Source organism: Coturnix japonica, unplaced genomic scaffold (genome assembly GCF_054131305.1).
Source record: "Coturnix japonica strain WE unplaced genomic scaffold, WE-NBRP24 Scf075, whole genome shotgun sequence".
In the NCBI taxonomy this organism is placed as follows: Eukaryota; Metazoa; Chordata; class Aves; order Galliformes; family Phasianidae; genus Coturnix; species Coturnix japonica.
In genome coordinates this window covers 288,901-304,797 of record NW_028188978.1, presented here as the reverse complement: position 1 = coordinate 304,797, position 15,897 = coordinate 288,901, and the positions used below count along the sequence as shown (strand labels likewise).

Genomic DNA, 15,897 nt, shown 5'->3' with positions numbered 1-15,897 from the left:
CGTACCCAGCTCAGCAATGCAATCTCAACTCTCTGCAGCCCTCAGCTAAGGCTTAGCACTGGAACTGCTGCTGAAAAAAAAATCAAGTGGGATGCTGTGCTGTGTTCTCACCCAGCACTGCCCTGCAGGTGTGTTCTTACTCATTTCTGGAACAGCACATAAAGCTGCAGCCCCAGGAAGGAACTAACAGAACCCTCTTCTACACCGTTAGCAAGAGCAACAGGCACCAACCCAAAGACAACGATGCACCAGAACCACAGAGTGAACAGCCTCCTCCTCCCTTTCCAAATTTATTATGATTTTTACACATTCATGAAGTACACTGCCAGTCAAAGAGCCTGCAGCACTGGGACCTGACCTGAGGGCATTCAGCAAGACCTGCAGCAGACCCAGCCTGCCCCAGATGGGAAACAGTGAGCCACTGGATGTAGTGCCCTGAGCAACAGCAGCAGCAAGCCAGAGTGTCTGAGGGGCACGTGGCAACCAGCTGGACAAGGGGCAAGTTTCAAAGGCACAGCACAAAGCATGAGACCTCTGTCCCCTGCTGCGCTGCTGGAGGGCCCTCTGTACCTGTTGTGGATCACGTCCTTCGCTGCCCCTTGTGCTGCTGGTGGGCAGTCTCATGGGAGCAGGGGAAGCGTGGAACCTGCTTTCTCAGCTCTTGTAAACCCACACAGAGAAGCAAAGGCCAGCCTAAGGTGCAAAGTGGAACAAGCCAGAGAGAAGGCAAAAAGCTGCTGTGGATCATTCCTCTAAGAGCAACGGCCCAACTGCTTTATCAGGTACACTGCCAAGGGCTATGCAGCCTGCCAGCTGCTCAGAAAGACTTTGGGGCAGTTGGTCCCTGCATTGCCAAAGCCAGCCAAAGAACAAACCGATACGAGGGAGGAGAGCTGGCCAGGGACAGCCAGCAGGCACAGAATTAGCACGGGCAGATCAGTGACAAAAGGGGTCAGAGGCCAGGGTCGACTGTGAGAACAAAAAGTGAAATCAGTGAGCTCCGAGGGCTCCCTCTGGAGCTGCCATCACACAGGCAAAGTGCTGGCTGTGCTGTGCAGCAGAAGCAGCTGGTGGTGGCTGAGGAAGCTGCACATGGCAAGGGGCAGGGAGCTTCTTTCTGTGCTGGTGCTTCTTAAAAGAGTGATGGTCGGCTCCTTTGAAAGTCCTCAGGAGCTTCAGCCTCTGGTGGAGCCTGGCAGGGAACTGTGGCCCCTCTGCGAGGCAGTTAAAGACAAAAGCAACAGCAACAAGCAGGGAAGAGCTGGTGTCATGCCAAGAGGCCTCATGGGGCTAATAGCAAAGCTTGACCTGCCAGGCAGTGCCTCCTGCATAGCCTGGATCAATGACGACGACCTAGCAGAGTCTCTCTGAGAACTGAATCCACAAAAGCAAAAGAAAGGGCAAAGAGGAAGATGCTCAGCCCTGCTCAGGGCAGGACCCAAGCAGCAGCAGAAGCTAAATGAGCCCTTCAGAGAAAGAGGGAAATCAGCAGGTACCTCTGTGCAGATACCAGGCTCAGACTGGCAGTCTCCATGGCTGAGAAGGGGAACCTCTGCCCTTGCATTGCTCTGCAAAGGCTCCCAGAAGTCTGAACTCCTCACAAAGCTGTAGCAGCAGCAAGGTGGTGTAGGTGGGAGCTCACCCCTCTTCTCAGCAGGATCTATAGTTTTGCAGGCAGAGCCCATTTATAAATGCTCAGGGTGGTTCTGGAGACACTTGATGACATCAGAAACAGGTTTGCCCTCATAGCAGATCTGATAGACAGCCGTGAAGAGGGGGAACCTATGGACAGACCAACACAATCACTCAGAGCAGAGTCACAGCACCTGGTGCACTGGGCAGCAGCAGGTGGGACTGCAGCTCACTGAGTGCAGACAGGGAGATGGGAGGGGGAAGTTCCACCCCCAGCCCAGCCTCAAAAAAGTGAACGTGGGAGATTAGATCACTCACTTATCCACCATGTTCTTGGTTTTAAGGATGCGATTCAGCTCAGCAGACGTCTGGGGACCCTGCAGCTTCTGCCCATTCAACATCTCCTTCTCCAGCTGCTCAATAGACTAAAACAACCCAACAGAGAGGGAGTTGGACACTGCCATGCCATCCAATACCCCGTGGTCGCTCCCTGGAGCTGGCTTGTGGCACCAGGCAAGTGAAGGTCGATACCATTGTGCTAACTGGCTCCACACTGTTGCAGGTTTAAGGCTACCCTTGTTTCTCTGCTCACCTTCCCAGTCTTGGCAAAAGCCTCGGCCACTTTACGGTTGCGACCACCATAGCAGGTGGTGATGAGATCAGCGACCCCACAGCTCTCCAGGAAGGTTGTAGGGGTGACAGGACCCTTGCAGAAGACTTTGGCGAAGCTAATCATCTCCATCAGCCCCAGACGGATAACAGCAGCCTTTGTATTGTCTCCAAAGCCAAGACCATCACAGAAACCAGCCCCTACAGCTACAACATTCTGGAAAACAACAACACAGAGAGATGTGTTCCCAGCAAAACCCAGGGCACTGCTCTATCCACAGGTGCCAGTGTGATCCCATCAACAGAATGCTGCCTGCCCTGCCTGTCTGCTTGCCACCATCCCTCCAAGCAGCTGAGCAGGACATGCACAGAGCTCCTTCCGAAGCCTGGCCTTTTGTCCAGCTGTCTCTGCAAGCTGGAGTGCAATATCCAGAGATCACTCAGTGCTCCCTGCAGAGCTCAAGCCCTGCAAACCACAGCGAGCAGCTCACCCACCTTCAGAGCACCACAGATCTCTACAGTGTCAGCTTCCTGCACCACCGTGACCCGAAAGTTCGGTGTCTGCATCAGCTCCTTCAGGATCTGCCCATACTGTGCATTCTTACAGCCTAACGAGACAGTGAGAGAGAAGGGACACGATGATGGAGCACACCCTAAAGGAGAACTGCATTCCATCCCCATCCATGTGGTCCTGCTGCTTTCAGCACAGCAAGAGGAATCTGTTGCCCAAATTCTGGACATGGCTAAACATTTGCAGGCCCCACTGTGTGCCAAGCACACATTGCCTGGCAAATAACCAAGGTTCAAACTTGGAACTCTTAGAAGACAGGGATGATCCCTAGCACAGAATTGGCCTGTCCACTTTTAAAGGCATCTTCAGAGATTGCAAAATTTGGGTTTGGAGGCTGCTGTTCTCCCTGCATTGCCCTGCATCAGAGTGTCTCTGCGTGCTCATGGTGACAGCGTGCTCTGCTTACAGCTCTCCAGCCTCCTGCATGGCTTGTTTGCTTTTGTTCTAAATACAGACACCGTGAATCTTGTAACTTCTAACCCAGAGAACAGTTCTGTTGGTTTTGGCTGCTGTGTGCAATTCACAAACAGCGTGGAGGATGGCAGGAGGTGTCACCAGGTGAACTTTGAAGCAGCCCTGGCTAACAGGAGCACGAATCCAGGTGAGTGTCCTTTTGAAGCCCAATGAAACAAAAAGCAAGAGAACTATTTCCTATAGGGTCTCCCAGGTGCCCACCCCATTCATTTGAGCCAGGCTGACTGCCAGATGTTCATAGCACTGGCTGGAGCTTCCAGATGTTGGCTCCTTACCGATGGTTGTTTCGCAGAACTTCTCTTCTGCCACTTCACTGGCAATGTTGGCCCCCATGAGGACGCTCATCTCAATTCCCAGTTTCTCGTGGATGATGTCTGAGATCAACCTCAGCCCATCTGGTCCTTCATCCACCCCCTGGGAGACAACCAGGAGCAGAGATGAGCTGATGGCCTGGGAGTCTTGGCCCCATTCACCCCAATCCTGCCCCTGCCATCCCAGTAGCCCCCCGTGCTCAGCTTCACCCCACTCCTCACAGCACATGGGATCTCCTGTGAGCCCTCACCCATTCCTACCCCATAACACCTCCAAACCCCTACAAGGCAGTGCCTGTATTCCCGCATACACCGCTCTAAACCCAAACCCTGTTCATTGCAGGGGAGCTGGTCTGGATGACCATTAAAGGTCCCTCCCAACTCAAAAAATCCTATGATATTAAGATCCTATGCCTCCAATTCCTCATTGAAAACCCCATCATGCCATGGCCCTGCTCACACCTTGATGAGTGACATCCCGATAGCACCTTTCTTCACATGGGCCTTGATCTGGTCGCAGACTTTGCCGATGAACTGATGGGGCACCACGAACAGGAGGATGTCAGCACCGGAGCAGGCTTTCACCAGGTCGGGCTCTGCCACCTGCACAGCACAGCTACCATCAGGAGCTTCTCCATAATGCTTTGTAGAGGGGAGCCTGCCCCAACAGCAAGGGGAGCAAGGGGTCTTGGGGACAAATCCCCTTCTAGAGGGACTGGAGAACCACAGAGCAAAAGGCTCAGCCTGCCTCTCTGTATGGGGGAGCAACACGTGGCCTTGAGAGCAGCCCGTGAGAAGCCAAAGCAAGGGCAGAGGTGGGCAGTGAGAGCAACCAGGGCAGCAGCTCATCCCAAAGCTTGCCATGAGGTCATTGGGAACACAAGAGCCCCGTGCAGCCCCACTGCACCCCTTCCTTCACGCTGCTGGCACATGGGGCTGCAGCAGCACCGCGGCTTTTTATCACCTGTGATAAAAAACCAGGGTGATTAAACACGGCCCTGGTGCTCAGCAGGCACTCACCACGTTGGGGGGCAGTTTGTGCCCCGGCAGGTACTTGACGTTCTCATGCTCCGTGTTGATGATCTCGGTGAGCTTCCGGCCGCCCACCTCCTCCTCCAGCACCCACATGCTCACCGTCTTCTCAAAGGTGCCCAGCCGTGCAGCATTGCTGCCCACGATCTTGGCGATGGCCGAGCCCCTGCGCAAGGGGGGGGGGGACACGGAGCCGTGAGGGGGGGCACTAGGAATCACGCAGTGCCCCCCCGAGAGGGGCACTTGAGATGGGGGGACCCGGCGGTCGCTCACCAATTGCCGGAGCCCACGATGCACACCTTCTTGCCACCCATGGCTCAGCTCAGGGACGCGGGGCGCTGCGCAGCACGGAGCCCAAGGGCGCTATTTGAAGGCTGTGCCCGGTGAAGCCGCGGTCCGGACCGCCCCCCACCCGCCCCTACCCGCCCCGACGAACCGGGCAGTGTCCCGGCTGCGGTGCTCACTGCCCTGGAGCAGAAGAAGAGTGGCTCAGGTCTCTCGCAGCCGGCGGTGCGGCTGCCCTGCCTCTTTCCCAACCTGTTTTCTGCAGAAAAGCCATTATATTTTCTTCCCCCCCCTCCCTCCCCCGGTAGGAAACACGAACCGACTGACTGCAGACCCAGAACGCAACCTCAGCCTTAACTCCAGCGGTAAGCAGCAGCGCCGACTGCTTGACCTTAGGAGCTGCCCTTGCTTCTGTGTTCAGGATCTCATGAGCCTTCTCAAGCATTACCAAAGGGCAAAGCCCATCCTGCACGGCTCTTAACCCACCTAGGTAACCTTTTTCTCCGTGTTTTGTGGTGTGGACACCAGGCTGGCCAGCATTCAGCAGCAGCTTAACCACCGGATTTCCCTTTTTGCTCCAAATCCTTTGCTCTTTTTACCACAAAAGCACCCCGCAAAGGCAGAGATCCTTTAAGAAAGGCGCTGTGTAAAGGGCTAAAATGGGAAGAACATTTTCTCCGCAGTTCCTTCAACCAGCTGGCTTTGTTTAAAAAGTGAAATTAATCCTCTCTCCCTTCCCAGGCAAATATACAAGTTGTCATCCAAGGCAGCTGCTGAGAGAAAACGTACTGTCAGCATTGAAGGAGGACAGCTTCCTTCACAGGCTTTTATTAAAACTGGGTGACATCTACAAGGATACAGTACAAAAAAAAAAAGAAGTTTGGTCCATGGGAAGAAAAAAAAATAACAACAAAACAATCAACTTAATAGTTAAGAAAAGCAGTTATTCTGCAACAGCTATGTTTGCCTACGCAGTGTTCAGCATCCTTCATGTGCAACTACCCTGAGGAGTCAATGGGCTTCTTTCATCAGCACCAAGACCTTCACCCCAGTACCACAGAGGAGCAGTTTCAAAAGGGGGCAAAGGAGAAAGGGGAGGGTCTATTACTCACAGACATGTGGGAACACAGACACAGGAGGAGGGCTCCCAAAATCATAGCAACCTTCCCAAACACACCACAGTTGGGTGCAGGGATTGGGGGGGGGGGGTGTCCGTAATGTGGTTTTGCAGCTGTTCCAAGAGAACGTGGCCAGCTTTGCATTACAGTCTGTTTGCATTACAGTTCCAAGCAGAAATACTGAGATCTAGGCTGAGAGAGGTCCTTCTCTTACACCTGACCACTGGTTCACTAGTAAATAACTCCACAAAGAGGTATAAGGGGCTGCTACTCCCCATGGTAAAGAAAGTCTACTTGTACATTCCTGATCCATAACTTGACTAAAAAAACACAGGAGCTTCAGCATGGAAACATCTGCTAACTCATACATACTCGGGGCTACCTCCACTCCCAATGGATGGATCCACACTCCCAGATCCACAGGAAGGAGCCTCTGGTCCCCACAGCAAATGATGCACGGTAACTGTCCCAAAGGAATGAGCATACAACACTCTGCCCCTGCACAACTGCATTGGGCAGGTACTCCATTCCCTCCCCACTACGGGGAAAGCAAGCAGCCAGCTGGCTTGCTGGAACCATAAGCAGAGTCTTTTTCTCAGCACTTCCACATCTCTGCCGTAAGACAATGCTTCATCTCCCCTGTGATTCCCAGCTCAAGGCAGTCTGTCATAAACAAGGAGGGAGCAGGACAGGGAAAAAGGGACAAGGGAAGAAACAATTCTCTATACAGTCCAGTAACTTCCTCAAGGAGGAGAGTGACCTGTGAGGCAGCCCAGTGCAGCAGCCCCCTCCCAGCGAGGGAGGGGAGGGCTGGAGGTATGTCAGCATCCTGCCCACTCCATCTCCTGGTACCTTGCTACTAACAGAGGTGGAGACCAGACTAGCCACAGAACTCCACCCTTTGAGCAGATCCTGGCTTCCCAGAGTCAGGTCTCACGTGTGCCACAACTAGATGCTAGTTGAAAAGGAATGGGAAGAGGAAGAGTTTCTGAACTCCAAGTCAGCATTCATACTGGCTACTGGGGACACTACAGGCAGCACGGAGTCAAGGGGAGGCTCTTGGAAGCCTTGGGACTGACAAGGCAACAGTCAGGAAGAAAACCAGGTAGAAGTGTGTACTTGTTGGAGCCTGTCTGCTTGCCACACCCCAGAAGACCCCAGGTGTCCTAGAGCTGCCCCAGCAGGGACAGTGCCAGGATGGATGACGGTGCAGGCCTTGGCACCACAGTTATGTGTGGTTATGTGAGCCTTAACTGCGTGCTCTGCAGCACCCTGTCTCCACAAGCAGCTCTGATGCCTTCTGGTTGGGGAGGAGATGAGGACCTATGTGTTGCGGATTCCCAGGGCCTGCTCCAGCTCCTGCCGTCTTTGCTGGACCTGGAAGGGAAGAGTTGCAGCATTAACACAGACAGCAGCTCAGTGTTCAAGTCTCGCAGGGACCATCTGGATGGGGCTGAACACAAACTGGGATCATAATGCATTAGCAGTGTCTGAAAGCAAGGCTTAACACTGCTCCTTTTTCACCAGGGCATCAGCCCCAAGAAGTGGCAGGTACACCAAGCTACTGGGTCTGGAAGGAACCCCTGCCTGGAGACACTCACCTTGGAGTAGAAGTATCTGCACACAGCTTCCTGAGCCCATGGCTGGAAGTAGAACTCAGCTCTACGCTCCTCTTCAGGATTCCCAACAACATCAGTCATCGTCTGGAAAGCACAAAGGACAAAGCAGTTCAGGGAGTACAAAAGCTCTGTGCTGAACAAAACTGCACCCCCTTTGCCTCAAAGAAACTTCAGTTCAGTCAGGTCAGGTCCTTATGTTTGATTTCAGTTCAAGTCTTGCTTTCTAAGCAGGAAATTGCCTTTCTCTCTCTGTGGGAGCTAGTTATAATGAGGGAAGCATGTGACTGGATCCACCTTCCACACAAGAAAAGCTTTTACCTTCAAGTCCCGGCACTGGGACTGGAGCCAGTCATTGATGAAGCCCTGAGGATCTCGGGCAAAGCTCAGCATGAACTCACGCTGGGTCTTCAGCTGGTTAATTGTCTCTATTGTTTCATGGATCTGGAGGAGATAAGCACAGCATCGGGACTGCTGAATAGGGAAAAAATGTCAGAGAAACATAAAGAGATCCAATGTGTGAAGGTGAATTCTTATACTCTCTGGCTGACTTATCAGATAGGATTCACAGCTCCTAACTTCCTGCTCTAAAGGTTACTGGTTTTTCCACTGACCATTTGCTTTAAAACTCTGCTTCCAGGTAAAGCCATCTATCTACCCATTGTTGCCCTACTCCAACTTCCAAATGCCCAAAAAAGCAAATCTGAACTGTCACATTCAGAGCTTATCTTGCTCCACAGACACACTCCTATCTAGCAAAGAGGATGGCACACCTGAAGGAGCTCTTCCTACCTTGTTATCCAGAGCAGCAATTTCCTGTTGACTGGCAGTTGATAGCAGGAATGAATTCATCTGAGTCTTCAAGGTGTCATCCACCTCCACATCAATGTCATAGCAGGCCGTTTTCTTCTGGTCATTAGGATCAACACTGGGGGCATCCACAAGAAAGGAACCAGAAAGAGTAAGTCATTCAAGAAGCCAACACATCAAATTGTGACTGCTTTAGGGTGATACAGCATAAGGACTGCCAGCAGGGACAAGCCAAGCCAGCGTTAGGTTCATCTCTAACACCAAACAGCAAAGCTTTATTGATGTCTTTGCTGCATAAGGACCAAGTGACTGTTCCAAGCAAATTTCTACCCACATACGTGGTAATGCAAAGGAAGTATGAGTTCCTTGTGAAAGAGAAGGATACAGTAAGTGTCAGAGGTGCCCATTCCTGTGTAAGGAAATAATGGCAGGCAACACAGGGAAACTACTACTGAAAAATCAGAGCTCTTCACGTCATTTTTCTGTGCCAGCCCCATCCATTCTTTGTTCTCTTCTTTCTATAAATAAAAAGCCAAGTAAAGCAGCCTCACCTGATCACATGATTAATGATGATCGGTTCCGGGGGCATAAGCAGTGCATGAAGCCTTTGTGGAATTTCAGAGAACTTCATCCGCTGAGATTCAAATATCTGTGACAGAAACACAAGGCTAAGGGAAGGAACAGGAGCTGTGCCAGACAGCTGCCTGCTGACCAGGAAAAACTGAAGCAGTTGCTCATTCCCACCACAAATCCTGTTACCTGCTGGAGGTATTTGTCACAAATGACATACTCCCGCTCGTGGGGGTCCTGGAGCTTGTGGGTTTTGATATATTGCCACAAAGCCTGGATGATCACTGGGCGAGTCTGAGTGTGGATCCCCAGCAGACGAGCCAAGCGGGGATCCAGTTTGAACTGGGGAGGCTGAAAGAAAAAGCACAGAGAGGTGAGAGGGGACTATGGCCACAGATACAGCAAAACAAACGCTACGTGTGCCCAGCACTGCTATCCAACATCTCACCTGGTAATCGAGCATCAGAAGGACAGTGCAGCGCACATTGACATCTCCTGGCCTCTTCACCTGGAAGCCATCTGTCTCCTGAGTTGTAGCAGTTCTGTGCCACTGGAATACGTGCAACAGGAGGGGAATTTAGCTGCACCTACACGCTCGATTCCTTCTGCTCCCGCTGCTTGCCACCCAACCTCCCCCACGACAGAAGATTCATCTTATTCCCATTTAAAGTTTGAAACAAGAGTTAATGCATTTATTCAGAGCCCTGGCAAGTCAGTGGAAAAGCTAAGATAAGAATTCAAGAGAATTCAGCCCTGGCACCTAGCCACTTGTTAAAGCCTTAAATATCCCACTTCACAAGTTACCAACTACACACAAATTCAATCTGCTGGAACAGCAACCCATTTGTAGAGATAATACAGCAAAAAGAAGCAAGCTCACCTCTACCAGGTGATTGTCAGGGCCATAGAGGTCTTTATCAAGTTCAATGACCAGAGATTTAAAGAAGGATGAGAACTTTCTTTTCTGTTTGGTGGCATCGTATTTGGACAAAGCAGACTGCAAGCAACACAGGAAGGAAGAGAGAGTCAGGAGAGCAAGTTCCAGGACTCAAGCACAGGCAAGGTGCACAGCAGTGTTCCTTTAAGTTGTGAACACTTACATTCATCAACACATGCTCGAAAATCAAGTTCCAAGTCAAAAATGGTGAAAGACTGGAGATAAAGATGAGCTTGGAGGAATTAACTTACTCAGCAATTACATAAAATGCGAGTGCCCTGGTTCTAAGAGCCAGGGTACACAAGTGCTACTGATCGGCTCTCACCATTAATTCTTATAGCTATAAGAACTTTGTATAACTCATGTTCTGCCATGGGGATACCCATCGGTCTCCGAGTTGGGCTCTCGGTCTCGTCACCATCAGACTCCTTGGAAAACAGAGATGAAGGAGGATATCAAGCCCTTAGCTACACTCCCAGACACTAAGAAACTGGTTCAATTTCCAATTCCAGACCCATCAAATCAGCTCTGCGGTTGGGTGCCTTACACTCACATCTTCTAGCAGCCTTCCTTCTACTCGAAGCTCCCAGGAGGCCACTGTTCCTTCACCATCCTCTGCATCCGACTTGGCTGGATTGAAGGTATTGGAGATAAAAATACGGAGCTTTCGCTTTTGCTACAAGAAAAAGCATCAGCTCAGTATTCATTCAGAAGCAAAGGGATGAGAATCATGCTTATGTTTTGTTAAAACTAAGCTAAATATTCTTCTTTTCCTCATACATCCACTCTCAGGACAAACAGCACAGAGAGAGGCAGTCTTGGTTCTACCCCCCCACTTAAGTCCTGGGCATTACAGTTCTCTCTATGCTTATAGGGTTATGACACAACCTTCAAAGCCCTCCTACTCTTCTGATAACAGTAAGTCTCTGAATGTCCCTCTCCTACCTTAATGGGTCGTTTCAAAGCCTCCTGGATATCCAAGCGTTTCCTCATGATCGTCTGGTCCAATTTCCTTTCAAAGGCCAGCAGGTCCATATAAGCTTGAGACTCAGGCACAAGTTCACGGATCTACAAGCAGAACACGAGCCAATCAAGAATGCAAATCACTGTCAATTCCCCCACATCTCCATATCAGCAGAGGCTGTCAACTGCACGTGCCACTCACCCTCTGAGGTAGAATTTTGTCTGCCATCTTCTTCTTTTTAGCACTGTAAAGTAAGGAGAGCATTAAAATGGCAACCATTCTGCTAATTAACACTGGACATTCACAAAAGGAGCGAGATGAGGTTTGTGTTTTAGGACCAGGGCATCAGCAATGCTCTCAGCCCTGCAGCAGCTGATCGCCTTAATACATCCCCAAGGAAAGCAATGAAAGCAAGGCTGCATCATTGGAAAGGAAGCCTTATGGCTCAATCTGCTTTACACAGACTTTTCTAGGAGACTCAGGGATGCATTACCAACGTTACCAAGGCATCACACTGTACTATCAGAAACTGAACATTAACTTGCTCTTGTCCAGCAGTTGCACATTACTCTTTTATCTGCTGGAAATTCCCCTCTACCAGAGACGAAGCTGCACGAGAACATCAAAGTTTCTTTCAGCCACCCAAGAAAAAAAAAGCAGCAATGAGAGGCCCAGGCCTGGCTCTGCACACAGAAAAGCTTCGTGCTGCTCTGAGCAGCCAGCAGATGACACCAAGTCAGTGCTGACCCCTTCAGAGAGAGCCTGCAGCTCAGTGATGCCTGCCCTCACCCTGATACACAGATCTCGTCCCGTGGGGCTTCATGAGGAGAGAAGCAATGTGTCCACGTCCACCTGGGGATGCCCTGAGCACCCTCAATGCTCTGGTGATGCACAGAGATACCTTGAAGACCCCTTGGACCCAAGGATGCCCTGAGACTCCTCTTTGCCCTCGGGGTGTCCTGAGGAACCCTGTTGCCATAGGAATGCCCAAGGATATGCCCAAGACCCATCTGCCATCCCAGGGATGTCCTCAGGACCCCTGCTGCTCTGAGGATGCCCAAGGGACATTTTGAGACCTTCACTGTTCCCTCCCCTGCCCTGGAGGAGCACAGGGAAGACCTGGGAGCCCCATCTGCTCCAGGAACCCTTCCTATTTCAGGGATACCCAAGGATATCCTAAGCCTCCCACTGCCCTGGCAGCATCCTTTGGACACCCATTGCCCTGATAACCCCCCTGTTGCCAAGAGGACACCCAACGATGTCCCCAGAGCCTTTCTACCCCATAGTTATCCTATGAATGACCCGAGCTCCTCCCCCCACTCACAGCTCTAAGGATGGCCAAGGATGCCCTGATCCCTACCCCCCCTCTGCACCGTCTATTCCCTGAGCCCCCCAGCACCCCCGGTTCTTACTTGTGGTTGCGGTTGGGCACCGCCTGAGGCTGAACCTGCTGCAGTTGCTGCGGCGCTGGTCTCTTACGGGCCTGATCCAGGCCAGCCTGCGCCATACCGGGCCTCACTGCCGGGCTCCCACCGTACCCGGGCGGCCCCATAGAAGGGCCTTGCGGTGCCAAACGGCTGCCCGGTAACATCCCAGGGCGCTGCAAGGGGAAGAAAAAAGCCGTTCCAATGCCCACCCGGGGGGAAGCCGGCCCCGTCCTCGGCCCCGCCGCCCCCACTCCCTCCCGCCCCGCCCCGCAGCGGCCCCTCCCCTGCCTCACCGGGTAGGCGGCCCCTGGTAGAGGTGAGCGGTACAAGCCCTGTCCCGGGGCCGGACCCATGCGCACCGGTCCGCCTGGTGTGCCCGGACCCAGCGCTCCGGTCCCGGTAGCGGCCCCGCCGCCTCCACCGCTGGGAGTCACCGACTGGAAGCCCGCCCGCGCCGCCATCTTGTCCAGCACAAAGAGGAGCGGGCCGGAACCGGAGCTCTGACATAGAGAGAGCGCGGACAGCGGCCTAGAGCGGCAACGGCTGCAGAGAGCGCCCCCTGGCGGCGGGAGGAGCTGCTGGGGGTGGGAAGTAGGGCGTGGAGAGGGGGGAAGGGATGGGGGTCGTGGGTGGGTTTAAGGTTCACTACTGTGGGGGAATAGGGGCCTGGGGGAGTATGGCAAGGTTCTGGGGTGGGGGTGGGGGGTGTAGAGCGTGGGGAGGGCTGTGGATGGGGGTAGAGGACTTGGAGAGGGCTATGGGATGGTGTTGGGTTTGGGGGTTTCAGAGACCATGGATGGGATGGGGTATTTGCAGGGTGGGATGTGTGGGAAGGGGCTGCGTCCTGGGGAGGTGCATGGACCATAGGGAAGTGTTTTGAGGGTGCAAGGTGCTGGAGGATGGTGCTCATTAAGCCTCGATGCTGTGACTGAGTTGGGGTGGGGGTCCCCTGTTCTTACAGGTGCTCTGTGCTCGTGTTTGGGGCTGCTTTGCTTAGGGCTGGGGATGCTTGGAGGAGGATTCCTCCCTCCCTTAGTAGAAGGCACAGCGCTGAATTAAAGGCCGCTTTTTGCAAGTATTAGCATTACTTTCCTTGTCCCCAGGGCACTCATCCGTGTGGCTGCTCATAGAGCAGAGGGACCTGCATCCAGCCTGCATTAATCCATGAATAAAATCCAAGAGAGCAGCCACACCGCAAGTATTAATTAAGCAATTAATGATAATCACAGGCCATTTAGGAAGCTGTCCTGTACAGTGCATGGCATTGTTGACTGAGGAGAAAAGTGGGGAGTTGTTGGCATCTTTTCCACCAAATTCAGTGTTTCTTGACCTCAATAGAAAACACGATGCCGTGAGCACAGCCATTAGCTGTTGTCTCAGCATCCGTGTGTCCGTGCAGTTAATGTAATGCCACCTCCAACACAGCCTTGGCGCCTGGCTGCCTGATGAAATATTCATGGTGAGGAGAAGCGGTGGAACTTATCTGCTCCGTATTGTTCAGATGCAGCAACTTCAAGTGAGGCTTAAAGCCCGGCAGGAGCCTTTGGACAGGGTTAGGAAGTGGCTGGGAGGGATATAGAAATAAGGAAGGGCTGAGCTGAGAAATGGTCTCTCTCCAGCAGCAGTTCCCTATCTGCCTGGAAATGGGGAGCCCAGCACTGAGCCCAGTTCTCCAGTTGTAGCCTCCCCAGGGCAGAGCAGAGGGGAGGTGCACCTCCCTCCATCACCCTGCTGCCCAGGCTCTGTGCAGTGCTCCCCAGGGTATCATTGGCCTTCTTGTCACACTCCTGGCTCATGGTTACCCCGTTGGCCACCAAGAGACCCATGTCTTTTTTTGCAGAGCTCCTTTCTCGCAGCTCAGCCCTTGTCCACTCATCCAACCCACACTTAAGAGCTGTGGGTTCCTAAGAGCTGAGCACAGTGTTGCCCCAGCTCCCCCTCTCCAGGGACGTTCTGATGCCATTTCTCCTTGTCCCCTGTCATTAGCTGTGTTTCATAAGAAGCAAGGGAGGGCGAAATAACCCCAGTGTCTCCTTACACTTGTCCTTTCTCCTTCCCTCAGCCTGAGGGTTTGCTTGGTTCACTGCTCGGTGAAATGCTACCCGTGCACCTTCGTTTCCTGCACCTGCTGGCATGAGGCATCTCTGCTGAAACCTTCCCCAGCCCGCGTGGCTCTGGCTCCAGGCAGCCGAGCAGCATCCAGGGCTGTGTAATTATAGCCCAGTGCCTGTTTCTGCTGGCAGCGTTAGCAGAGAGCAAGTGGTAACCAGGAGTTATTGCTGTGGAGGAGAGGAGGTGATGCTATCAGTGCCGCCGCTATCTGCATGGTGCGTGATTAATCCTTGCTCTGTAGGGTTTCAGCAGCCACACAATCAGCCGTGTGCAAGCAGGTGCTTCCCAGCAACCTCAGGCTGAGGCGTGCAGCACCTTGTCCTCGCGTGCATTGTCAGTGATGCTTCCTGGGGAGTGTAATTAACTCCTTGTCTTGTGCGCAGTGTGCACCAACAGCCTCGGATGCACACTCTGCATGCATCACACACCTTGTAGCCTGCCAGCTGTTCACAGCCCATCCCTATAATCCTGAGCAATGCAAGGATCCTTGTTCTTGCTCTGATGCTGTAAAGATGGTGTGTACATTGGAGCTTGGAGTCAGAAAATGTGCAGCTTGTCCACAACTCACATTGATTCCTGTCTGGCTTCTGGCCATGCACCCATTCCTCACCTATTGCTGGCTCCAGGGCTGCAAAGACCCCAGGCAGAGGCTGAGGATGCAATGTGAGGTTGAGGTGGTTGGAACCCAGCACATTTTTAGGCTGCTGGGGAAGGGACAGTGGGGTCAGGGCTGCTGCCTGCCCCTGCAGCAGGGGCTGCTGAGTGCCACTGCAGAGGTAGCAAGCATAGTGAGCTGCTCTGGCTTCACAGTGTCTGGCTGCAATTAATTTAGGTTCATTAACTCCCTTCTGGGCTTAGCTATATCATCCTGTTCCTATTCAAAGCCCACCCTGTGGCCTTTGCAGCACCAGCTCTGGCAGAGGAGGACTGGAATAGCAGCAATTCTCTTCTAGTTTGAATGCACACCACCCATCTGCTATTTCCAGGAGCAAGTTTGGCATTTCAGCTTTCCCTGCCTGCTGCCCATTTGCTATTATTCAATCTCCATGGGGTCCCTAGGGCTTTTTTGGATGCCCAGTGCTGGATCTGGCACGCTACTTTTGTTCTTTGCATCTAGAAATCATAAGGACAGAAACTGTTTGCAAATGGTTTGTATTATGGCTGCTACTAACCCGGTTAAATTAAAACCAGGTAATATTTGAGCTGCTGACTTGTTTCTGCTGACCTCATGGGGCTGTCCCAAAACAGAAGTGTTGGAGCTGTTGAAGATCAGCAGCTGCACAGATGTGCATCCTCCTCCCTCTGCTTGGGAGCAGAAGTCGATTTCCATTCTCCAGCCCCAGAAGCACCTATAGGGTGTGCTCATAGTGGATCAGGACTAGGGATGTGGGGCTGGAGCCCACCTGGGTACCAGAGCTCACTAAGGAGC

The 15,897-nt window shown here is 52.6% G+C and overlaps 2 protein-coding genes across 9 annotated transcripts; both read right to left on the bottom strand.

Moving 5' to 3' along the window:
- Positions 1-262: 262 nt before the first annotated feature.
- Positions 263-4,971, bottom strand: GPD1 (glycerol-3-phosphate dehydrogenase 1). Its single transcript, XM_015886825.3, has 8 exons — positions 4,903-4,971; positions 4,618-4,795; positions 4,060-4,200; positions 3,562-3,700; positions 2,737-2,849; positions 2,225-2,458; positions 1,951-2,057; positions 263-1,782 (listed from the first exon to the last, which is right to left on the bottom strand). The coding sequence occupies exons 1-8, from the start codon at positions 4,941-4,943 to the stop codon at positions 1,686-1,688; spliced, it is 1,050 nt and encodes a 349-aa protein (XP_015742311.2). The 5' UTR covers positions 4,944-4,971; the 3' UTR covers positions 263-1,685.
- Positions 4,972-5,726: 755 nt separating this feature from the next.
- On the bottom strand, positions 5,727-12,835 carry SMARCD1 (SWI/SNF related BAF chromatin remodeling complex subunit D1). 8 transcript variants are annotated; one of them, XR_014941364.1, is made up of 14 exons: positions 12,650-12,835; positions 12,342-12,529; positions 11,131-11,173; positions 10,911-11,033; positions 10,513-10,641; positions 10,291-10,393; positions 9,909-10,025; positions 9,477-9,578; positions 9,218-9,379; positions 9,010-9,107; positions 8,441-8,576; positions 7,970-8,092; positions 7,634-7,735; positions 5,727-7,409 (listed from the first exon to the last, which is right to left on the bottom strand). XR_014941364.1 is itself a non-coding variant. In XM_085534099.1 (14 exons), the coding sequence occupies exons 6-14, from the start codon at positions 10,291-10,293 to the stop codon at positions 7,356-7,358; spliced, it is 897 nt and encodes a 298-aa protein (XP_085390225.1). In that variant the 5' UTR covers positions 10,294-10,393; positions 10,519-10,641; positions 10,911-11,033; positions 11,131-11,173; positions 12,342-12,529; positions 12,650-12,835; the 3' UTR covers positions 5,727-7,355. The 8 variants fall into 8 exon arrangements, 7 of the variants coding, with proteins under 7 accessions (XP_085390225.1, XP_015742303.1, XP_015742306.1 ...); XM_085534099.1 differs by having other exon boundaries at positions 10,519-10,641; XM_015886817.3 differs by lacking the exon at positions 10,291-10,393 and having other exon boundaries at positions 7,970-8,122.
- Between the last annotated feature and the right edge of the window lie 3,062 nt (positions 12,836-15,897).